An 11,546-nucleotide genomic window follows, 5' to 3' on the forward strand; every position below is an offset into this window, starting at 1 on the left:
TGAAGCAGAGTTTGGCTCATGATTGCAGGGACCTGAGGTGCAGTCAGAACAAACACACAATCTTTTCTTTAGTGTTACATAAAACTGTTATGTCTTTCCTCTTTTTAACCATAATGTACAAGCTGGCCTGCAGCTCCAGGCTGCCACCACTTAAATATGTTTCTTAGCATGTAAGCACTGACGCATTTGTTTTTCTGTGGTGCATAGAGGCCCACTGAATAAATATGACATAAAGCAGAAAAGCCGGAAGCCACTTTTTGTCTACAGTGGCAGGTATGACAAAAGCGCAGTATGCGGGGCAGTTCTGGAGACTTAGTCAGTCCCACTGTGCTGACTCTTGGTTTGGCCTTTTTTATCTTATTTACCAGGCTTGGGACCAGCACAAGCAGGACACTGGTTTGTGCCCTGTTGAGGCTACATTGATCTCTTTTTGTCTTTTTACGTCCATCTGTCTGTCAGTCCGTTATTTCTTTAGTTAATTTGGGATTTTTGCAGGCTATCACTTTGGAGGGGGGGGGCATTTGGAGAGCCCCCCCCCCCCCACACCAATACATCATCATCATCATATTTATTTATAAAGCGCTTTAAAAACACTATACACTAAAAATTGAAAAAAGCACTGTACATTGAGGCTATGCAGGTTAAAAACTGTTAAAAACAAATGTAATATATAATATACAATATGATATAAGCCAATAAGAACATAATAAAGAACTTGAAGGTAAAAAGCACAAAACCTAACACCTATATTCAGCCTTGATGCTGGGGGAGAGTATACAGCAAAGCAGATTAACTCCGACTATGCAGAGCTCTAAGTGGTTTCATTCATTTTAGATTTTACCAGACATCTCTTCAGTTTCACAAGTATTGATTAGTATTTTAGTTCACTGTGATTTAAGTTGAAATGTTAACTGGAAACGGGCAAAGAGGTCATTGTGTAACACTGTTTGTATGCATGTTGTTGTTTTTCTGCAGACACTGAGATGGTTGCTGTAAACTTCATGCGCCCTCGTTCATTTACCTCCGAGCGCCGGGCGTCAACTCAGCGGAACAGCCACGACCCCCGCCTCTCCATCAGCATGTGTGACCTGAGCCTGCAGGACACGCATCAGGACGAGGAGGAGGAGGAGGAACAGCCCTTCAGCCCCATGTCCTGCCATGTGCCCCAGAACAGTCAGAATTTGCAGCAGTGCTTGCTGCTGCCTGGCCACTTGGACTCTGACGTACACTTTCACGACGTGCACGGCATCCACGTTACTAAGCTGGACAAGCATACTGTGGCACGGCTGAATCACAGTGGAGACGAGCGGACCTTGGTGTTCACCAACAGGCCGCTGTACAGCTCAGAAACTGTGTATATGAGGGTGAAAGTAGGATTCCCTTCTGCCAGGTGTCTTTCTTACGGCGTCACATCTTGTGACCCAGCCACCTTGAGGCCCAGTGATCTCCCATCCAACCCGGAGTCCTTGGTCGACCGCAAGGAATTCTGGGCCATGTGTTGGGTGACAGTGCCGCTCCAGAGTGGAGATATTTTGGGCTTTGTGGTGAATCCAGCAGGGGAGGTGATGATGAGCCACAATGGAATCAGGACGGGGATGCAGCTGTGTGTGGATAACTCTAGGCCACTCTCAATGTTCTTCGGCCTTCACAGTCCCACCGCTCAGCTCAGGATTTTAGGTACCAGATTTAATTTATTTATATTTTTACAACATACTTGCTGCCTCCAGATGTCTTTTTGTATTTTTCACAGTCACAGAGATTTGTTGATTATCTATCTTATCGATTCAGCAGAGAGATGACTTTTATTATCTTCTGCTGAAACTCGAGCTTGACGTTCCATTTGATCCTAAACTGTGAAAAGAAAAGAAAACCAAACTTGTTGTGGACACAGGCGAACCCTCATCTCTCCACGAACAAGTGTCTCCATTCACTTAACTTTGGTGCAGTTCATCCCCTGAATGAGCTAAACAGCTGACTAAAGCGTAAACTGAACCAAAGTAAACAATTCAATAAATTACAAATTTGACGGAAAAAACAGCTTTGTGGGGAATCCAGGAATCACAAATCATCCGAAAATTTTAAAAGATCCTGTAGGTCAACATGGAACTTTTAGTTTATACCAATATATGGTTGTCAGAGGACTAGTAGGAGAAGCCATTTTTTTGTTTTTTTTATCTTGGTGTGAAATGTTTGCACTCTCCATACATGAAACCAAGTCCACAAGACTATCTTAGTGTAAAAGCACTTCATTCTAACCAGCTTGCATGTTGAAACTTAACTTGCTTTCAAGTACCATATAGATTTTTTGATATCTGACATTTAAATGTATTAAAACACATTGGATATCCAGCATGTAGGTTTACCCTTTTTAAGATTTCTAAATATTACCCTGTTCTGCTGCATTGTGACTTTTAAAATAGCTTCTATCGCTCAAATTCGAATATAACATTGTAGCTCAGTTAAAATAAGTTTGGGTTAAAGATGTTTTCAATTAAAATGCAAGACACAACATTTGTTTGATAACATTTGTTTGCTCTCTTACTCTGTCAAAGACCTTTGGGTCATTTATAGTTTCATGCAAAAATCTTCAGGACACTTTCTTCAGCAGTTTTTGCATATTTTAGTTAACTTTGGCAAATTTTAAGAACCATATGTTGAAATAATAAAAATATTTTGAGAACATTTGTTGCTAAGATCTAACAGAAGTTTAAATTTACGTAGGATCAAATCAAATCAAATCAAACTTTATTTATAAAGCACTTTTCATATAAAAATATAACACAAAGTGCTTTACATTAAAACAACAAAATATAAAAACAAGCAAGCATTAATAAATAAATAAATAATAGGGCCCCCCTCCCCGTACCTAGCCCCCCACGCCTTTCACACCTCCCACTCTCTAACTGATGGAAAATGACAATGAAAAATAGGCTGTAAAACATATGCTGAGCACAAAAACATGATGCGGGAAACGCTAGTAATTGGAACCTCCCCCCCTGTGAACAGCCGCATAGACAGCCAAATGCAACAACACAGGCGGGGACCGCTCCACCACAGCTAAGCGGTGATGCAGGTCCCCACCCAGAGCCGCAGCGGCTGAACAGCAGCCGTCCCAGAGGGAGAGGTTCCAGCTGAGGAAGCACCGGAAATAAAAATGAATAAAAATTGAGAATCAAAAAGTAAACATATTGATAAAAACGATAAAACATTGAAATAAGGTAAATTAAAATAACACGTTAAAAATCAGGTTCAAGTTCATAAAACAAGATAAAATGGATAAAGAAATAAAATAAAAATAGAAAATACATATAGATAAATAACAATAAATAAATAAAAGTAGTAAAATAAATAAATAATAAATAAAAATTAGCTAAAAGCCAGGTTAAAAAGATGGGTCTTGACCCTTTTCTTAAAAGTATCAATGCTCTCTGCGGCTCTCAGGCCCTCTGGCAGACTGTTCCATAAGCGGGGACCATAGTGCTGAAATGCAGCTTCTCCATAGGTTTTAGTTTTTACAGTTGGAATGGTTAACAGACCAGTGCCAGAGGATCTCAGGGTCCGCGAGGGTTCATATCTTACTAAAAGATCTGATAAATAAGAAGGCGCAAGACCGTTAAGACATTTAAAAACTGTTAAAAGTATCTTAAAATCAATCCTGAAGCATATGGGGAGCCAATGCAGGGATTTTAAAATTGGGGTGATGTGAGCCCGCCTCCTGGTCTTTGTAAGAACTCGTGCAGCAGAATTCTGGAGAAGCTGAAGGTTCCTAATATTTGTTTTTGGAAGACCAGCAAGCAGGGCGTTACAGTAATCAATTTTACTCATGATAAAAGCATGCATTAGCATCTCCATATTAGCAAGAGAGAGTAGTGGGCGGACTCTAGCCAGATTTTTGAGATGATAAAAACCAGTTTTAACCACCTGTTTTATATGGGGGATAAAAGTTAGCTTAGAGTCAAAAATAACACCCAGGTTTCTGACTGCTTCCGAATGACTTAAGGAAAGTTCCTGTAGCTTCAGAAACTGTTTCTCCCTCTTGGCTTCAGGACCAATAACTAAAATTTCAGTTTTTTCCTGGTTGAGCTGCAGAAAATTATTTGCCATCCATAATTTTACATCTAAAATACAGTTAAAAAGTGCTTCTATTGGTCTTGTGTCATCAGGAGACATAGCTATGTACAGCTGGGTATCATCAGCATAGCTGTGAAAACTGATGTTGTGGCTCCTGATGACATTCCCCAGAGGAAGCATGTAAATGTTAAAAAGCAAGGGGCCAAGGATGGAACCTTGAGGCACACCACAATTAATTTCATGGACCCCAGAAAAATATGTGTCCATGCTTACCATAAAGCTTCTCTCCATGAGATACGACTCGAACCACTTGAGAACAGTCCCTGAAAGGCCAAGACTTTTAAGTCTGTTTACAAGGATCAGGTGATCAACAGTATCAAAAGCTGCACTTAGATCTAACAGAACTAGTACTGAGATCTGACCTGAATCCAAGGCACACCTGAGATCATTAACAATTTTTAACAAGGCCGTCTCTGTGCTGTGGTTCGTCCTAAAGCCAGACTGGTTTATCTCAAAAATGTTGTTTTGTAAGAGAAACTCGTTTAGCTGAATAAAAACAAGTTTTTCTAAAACCTTACTTAAAAATGGCAAGTTGGACACAGGTCTGTAGTTATTAAAAACTGAAGGGTCTAAATTAGTTTTCTTGAGTAATGGTTTCACCACTGCCGTTTTAAAGGCAGCAGGAAAAATACCCGTCTGTAGAGAGGAGTTCATGATATTTAAAATCTCACTCTCAAAAGACCCATAAAATGATTTAAAAAGTGATGTAGGGATGGGGTCTAAAAAACAAGTTGTTGGATTAACTTGGGAGAAAACTCGACCAAGTGTTGCAGCTTCAACCAGGTCAAAACTGTCCAGTGCTTCCTCAGGTAAAATCAAGCCATCATAACCAATAGAGAGGCTTTTCTGTTCTTTTATGATGTTCATTCTGACAGAATCAATCATGCTCCCGAAGTGGTCTGCAAAGTCCTCACACAATGAGGCCGAGGCTGGCATTGGGTTTTTGTTCACATTTGAGTTGATTAAAGATTCAATTGTGGTGAAAAGGACTCTGGGGTTATTTTTATTTACAGAAATGATGTTCGCAAAATATGAATTTCTGGTCTGTTTTACGGTTTGATTATATAGTTTTAGTTGGTTTTGGTATAATTGATAGTTTATTTCAAGTTTGTGTTTTCTCCAAAGTCTTTCGGCAGATCTGCAACGTCTCTTCAATTGTTTAATTTCCTCAGTTCTCCAAGGAGGCGTGGGTTTGATTCTTATCTTCTTAGATGTTAGTGGAGCAACTGAGTCGAGACTGGATTTTAATTTACTGTTAAAACTTTCAGCAAGTAGATCACAGGGGGCCGGTAAGACAGGTGGAGAGTTGGAGCGAACAGATGTAATAAATTTTTCGACCACTTCAGGAGTCAAGTAGCGTTTCTTCACCGTTCTCACAGAGGTCTCTTGCTTTATAAAACCAGTGATGTTAAAAAGCACACAGTAATGGTCAGATACAGCCAGATCCACAACAGCGGACACACTGGTAGGTAAACCATGACTGATGACGAGGTCAAGAGTGTGCCCCCTGTTGTGAGTCGGCTGCATGACGTGTTGTTTAAAATCAAGAGAGGAGAGCAAGTCCAAGAACTGAGTAGTGCAATAGTCCGACTTCCCGTCTGTATGCAAGTTAAAATCACCTGTTATTAAAATCATGTTAAAAGAAGTGTGGACAGATGCTAAGAACTCAGAAAACTCCTCAATAAAAACAGAGCTTGGTTTGGGTGGTCTGTATACTGTGATGCATAAAACTGGAGGGCTGTTAAAAACAAAGGCAGGAAGCTGCTTCCTCAGGTTTTGGTGATTCCTTTAGTGGACGAAGCCAGTTAGTGTTTGCTTTTCTCCCAGCACTCTTCCTCATGGAAGACCTGTCTGTAATAATGGTCTTAATGGGATAGACTGGGGGGGGGTGTAGGTGGTGGCAAGGAAGCACTGTTGATTGAAGCGGTTTCTTGGGGAATGTGGGGGGGTGATACCACATCCAGTCAGTCACTTCCACACACTGATGTCTGCACGGATGAGGAGGAGGTTTGGACTGGTGGGGGCATGGTGGGGGCTGGTGATGTCTGGACAGAGTATCGGATGTTTGCAGCTAAAACATTGCTGCCCAGTGGACTGGGGTGAATCCCATCAGTTTTATAAAATGAGGTTCTGTTCCAGAAAAGATTAAAATTGTCAATAAAAACAAACCTATTCAGGCTGGAAGCAGACTGGAGCCAGGAGCTCAGACTCAGCAGCCTGCTGAAGCGGCCCTGGCCGCGGGAGAGGGAGGGGAGGGGTCCCGAGATAAAAACAGTCAATGGACAGGAGTTTAAAAAATTAAAAAGTCTGATGAACGCCTTTTTAGTCGTTTCAGACTCTCGATAAGATGTGTCATTAAAACCAACATGTAAAATCAGCCTCCTGATTGTGGAAGGGAAAGATCTCAGCAGGTCTGGGAGTTTCTCCAGAATATCCAGAACTGTGGCTCCCGGGAAAACAACGTGTGACCGCGTTAAAGAAGCGGACCCTCCGTATAATGGAGTCACCGATGATCGCCGTTGTCGGGGCAAACAGTGGAGGAGGACACGCGGGCGCAGGTGCAGAGCCGACAGGTACCTGCGTGACGACAGCGGCAGCGGCGGCCTCACCTTGCGGCCGGTGGTCCATGCCTTGGAACTGTTAGTATTTTAATGTAAATGTGAGATATTGCAGTTCAGGAAAGTTTTTTAGTACATTTACTGCCGATGCAAAGTGAGACATTTATCTAAATCTTTTGATTAATAGTCTTTCTCTTTGGTATCTTGCTTGCTAAGCTATTAATGAATGCATCCCAGCAGGCGAGGCATCTTTTCACTGGAAATCTATAATTTGAGATTAAATTCAGGGAGAGTAAAATGCACTTAGAGTCTGTCAATTCTCCTAATTTCCTTACATAAATCATGTCAGGATGCACTCGGCTCCCTCCCTCCATGTAGGCTGTCAGACCAGGAACTGAGAAGGTTATTTCTGTGTTGCGTGGGCTCCCAGCAACCAGCATTATGTATCAGAAGGGAGCCTGCAAAAGTCCCTTACGAAGCCCTCCTGATGCATTATTAAAATGTAATTGCATGGAGATGTGGGGTTTTCCACCCACAGCCAGTTCCCCAGCCACCAAACTCCCGATGGTCTCCCTTTTTCCTTGACTTTATTTTTTTTCCACATTTCCCCTCTCGCTTATCCTTTTGGGGAGCGCGCATTCCTCGAATCATTACCCACTCCGGCTGCGAGGAGTGCGTTTGTGACGTCTCCTCTCACCCACTCGCTGCAGCTCCACGCTGTACATTTCCATGGAAACGTTTAGCCGCTGAGGCGAGTGACAGTTTGTTGCGGCTCTGGTGTTTTCAAGCCTGTGAAGTGGAACAGATAGGGAGTCTGTTGCTGTCACATGGTCATTTTGTTGAAGTTAGCCCGGAAACCAAGATTTTTTTCATTCTTTTTAAAATGTCTTGTCAGTTCTAACCTGCAGCTGTCACATATCTCTTTAATAGCTGTGTTTTAAAGCTTTATCTATGTACAGTAGAGACCAAAAGTCTGGACACACCTTCCCATTCATTTGAATGGGAAGGTGTGTCTAAACTTTTGGTCTGTACTGTAATTTTGTCATTCGCATCGGAGAAACTACTCAGACCTTTAAATAAATAGTAAACAAAACAATTTATAAACATTGATGTTAGTATATATCTAAAATGTGATTTTTGTTGACAAGCAAGAGCAAAAAAGCTGCATATCCTTCATATGATAATAGATGTTTAAATGACCCTTGAATAGCAGGTTATTGTAATTTTTTTAACTGGAAATCTGGCTTCTGGTTGTTGATTAGATGATTGTGTATTTACATTAAAAAAAACAGTCAATCGGAATCCTGAAGATGGAATTTTTCAGACAATCTGCTTTTTTCTGGTACTTAAGCATGTGGAAACTTCCCCATGCCACCCCAAATGACTACAGACAAAAAAAGTAGTACGTGCTCAGATAAAGCTTAGTTATTGTTAGTGTTTTGATCGCATGACCTGTTTGTATGCAGGATTTGAAGCTGTTATTTTTAGCTTTGTAATGGCCGGATGTGATGCCATTGAACAAGGCAAATAAGCATCTCGTCAATCAACCGTTTGGCAGTTAAATACTAAAGTAAATAAATAAGTTCATATGAATTCAGATGTGAAAAGTTTAGAACCAACATTTAAGATTTAGTTTGGACTGAAAAGGGTCTAATTAAACTGGAAAACAAGCCCTTAGTGTTAACTTGGTGACCTTTTCCTGGCACCATTTAGTCTTATTTAAACGTGCTTCAGCCCGGAAGTTAAATAAATTCTGCTGCTTCGCAAGTGAACAACGCATAAAAAATGAAGAGCTAGTTCACAGCCTTGGGGCACTTTAACCAAGTCAGAGTAAAGGAGGAGTTTTCCACAGGAGTTACTGGTAAACAAAACAAAGTAACCCAAAGAGTGAATGTAAATGTCAGTGTGAAGATAGACTGCTGTATAAATGAGGATAATGGTGCTTCTCCATATTTGATAAACAAATTTTAACAGGAGAAAGGTTACCCTGCAGCCAGGCTGCCAGTCAGCCTTAGTTGGTAACCTGTTTCAAACCTAATGAACGTCTCCTAAAGTGATAAAGCAGTTGTTAGTCCAAGGCGTGTAAAATCTGATCTTTACTGTAGGAAAAGAAATGGGTTGCCTATGCAACAGCAAAGCTAATGTCACGGGGTCAGCTCGGATGGCTCATGTAAAATATTTTTTTATGTATTTAACCTTTATTTACCCAGGAATTGCCCCATTGAGATTCAGAATCTCTTTTCCAAGGGAGTCCTGGCTAGGGGGAAACAATAAATTACATTTACAATAAAATGTCAACATTAAAAACATAAAATAAATAAAAATTAGAGCTTATGTAAAACAGGTACCGTTCGACATAAAGATGCATATTTACAGACACATTTTGACCTATATTATTGATATACATGACAAATAGGAGGAGTCCTATTACAGAACCCTGTGGCACCCCCTTGTTTACATTTCAGAATTCAGAGCACAAACCATTATGTCTAACACATTGGGTTCTGTTACTCAAGTAATTTGTGAGCCAAGAGACTACATGATCTGAAAGGCCAAAACTTATAAGCCTTTGTTTTAACACGATGTTGTCTACGATGTCAAATGCCTTTGGCAGATCAATAAAGAGTGCCGCACAGAACTGTTTTTTGTCAAGAGCAACAAGAATGTCATTAATGACTTTTGTAGCAGCAGTAATGGTACTGTGCTTTTTCCTGAAGCTTGACTGCAATGTTGAGAGAAACTCATTTGAGTATAAAAACTCTTTAAGTTGATCACATACAAGAGATTCAGGAATTTTTGACAAGACCCACAAATCGGAGACTGGCCTGTAGTTGGTTAAAACTGCTGAGTCACCTCCTTTTAAGTGAGTAGTAACAAAAGCTGACTTCCAGATGGAAGGAATTTCTTGATTTTCAATTGACAGATTAAAGAGTGTTGTTAGAGGCTGAGCAAAAAAATCAGCAGCCATTTTTAAAAAGAAAGGCTCTATCAGATCTGGCCCGGGAGGTTTTCTGTGGTTCAGAGTTCTATGAGCTTTGTGAACTTGATTCACTGTAAAATGTACAAATGTAAAGGGTTCACCTGAAAACATAGAAGAATTTACACTGTGGGGCACTGAGGTAGCTCCTTTGGAGTCAAAGAAAGAGCCAGATGATATGAAATGATTATTGAAACAATTTAAAACTTCAGTTCGGTCAAACACTGGGACTGAGTTTTTCAAAACAAACGAAGGAAGAGCACTTGAACTTTTGCTCACAGAGAAAGATTTGACCACCTTCCAAAATTTCTGTGGATTGTTGAGGTGCCCAGTTGTGACTGATAGATAATATCTGATTGAGCTTTTTTTAATAAATGAAATGCATTTGTTTCTCAGTTGTCTAAAGGTGAACCAGTCAGTGGCTAAGTCTGTTTTTCTGGCTTTGGCCCAAGCTATATTCCAGAAGTGAATGAATTCCGATAGCTCTTGGGTGAATCAAGGATTATCTTGCCCTTTCACTCTAAATTTCTTTATTGGAGCATGTTTATTTATAATCTCTTCAAAGTTACCCTTAAAGAATGACCAAGCTAACTCAACATTGGGCAGTAGGCCTATTCACTCCCAGTTAACCAAGGATAAATCATGATGATAGCCTTGTTCATTAAATTTCTTGAAATTTCTCCTAAAGACGATGCATGGTTTACATTCGGGGATTTTTGCATTTCTGCATGCGGCAACAACACAATGATCACTCAAATCATTACAGAGAACACCCGCAGATGAAAATTTGTGTGGAGCATTTGTTAGAATTAAATCAATCAAAGTAGACTTTTCAGGACATTTAGCATTTGGCCTAGTTGGCTGACTAATCAACTGGCTGATTTATAGAGTCACAGAAGGATTTAAATTCTTCAGAGGCCGTACTTGACCAGTCCCAGTTGAGATCTCCGACCATTAAAAGTTCACCATAATCTATTCTGGAGAGAAGATCTTTTAAAGATGATAGTGCCTCCTTGGTGGCTGATGGGGGCCTATAGCATCCCATTACTGTTATGGGCAGTGATTTGGCTAATTTCACGTTCCAGACTAAAAGCTGGAGGTAAGCAGTGCAGGCCGAGCTCGGAGCTGGAGATTGGCAGTGAAGGCCGAGCTGGAGCTTTGATTAGACAACAGCTAGTCTGTGGAAGTTTTCTGTCCGATCATGGGGCTTATAAAAGAAGGAAGGAGGCTTCATAGACTCGTGACTCACTTCCACACACCCACACACAGATTGCCGACTCACAAGTCATCTGCTTAGTGCTCGAGTAGATTTACGATGCACAAAAAAGAAGGAAAAAAGACCATCTGAAACAGCAGAAAATAATACAATATGCGCATGACTTTTAATATTGATTTACAGGTAAGATGTTATGATCTTTAGTAGCTGTTTGGGTGCTGTCTATAACTTGTACGTCTGTTTTGTTTCCCAGGCTCATCTTTGCATTCAGACCTTCGAGGCTCGTCGGTGCCCAGCTCCCCAATGTGCGAACTCAACGCCCCCCCGATGCTCTGCAACCAAAACGCCAACTTCAATCTCAACAATCCACACAATATGAACCTCAATGCAAGACTTAACTCCAACCACCACGCTCTCTTTTCTTCCTCCTCAGGTTGGTCTCTTTGCCTTCTGTGTAGATTTGTGATGAACATTTCTTTTCGTGTCAAATTCTACTGAAAAATATCCTAAGTTAAGGTTTTGCTCTGTGGTAACTTTTACTTCAAAGCTATGACGGAGTTATCCATATTAATTGAGGCATTAATGAAACTATAAAAAAATCAGGGGTTGCAAAAAGTGCAATTATCCAGAAAAAATATCACAACAAAACACCGTTTTTGCAAAA

At 40.6% G+C, this 11,546-nt stretch overlaps 1 protein-coding gene across 1 annotated transcript in view; it reads left to right on the plus strand.

The window, feature by feature from the left end:
• The window catches only part of LOC101171274 (E3 ubiquitin-protein ligase NEURL1), a 35,988-nt gene that overhangs the window by 20,917 nt on the left and 3,525 nt on the right, over window positions 1–11,546 (plus strand). Inside the window, exons 4-5 of the mRNA XM_004077343.5 lie at window positions 976–1,677; window positions 11,136–11,315. Coding sequence (XP_004077391.1) covers window positions 976–1,677; window positions 11,136–11,315 — 882 coding nt within the window. The remainder of the gene's footprint in view (window positions 1–975; window positions 1,678–11,135; window positions 11,316–11,546) is intronic.

Source organism: Oryzias latipes, chromosome 15, assembly GCF_053564925.1.
Source record: "Oryzias latipes strain Hd-rR chromosome 15, Olatipes_Hd-rR_3.1".
Lineage (NCBI taxonomy): Eukaryota > Metazoa > Chordata > Actinopteri > Beloniformes > Adrianichthyidae > Oryzias > Oryzias latipes.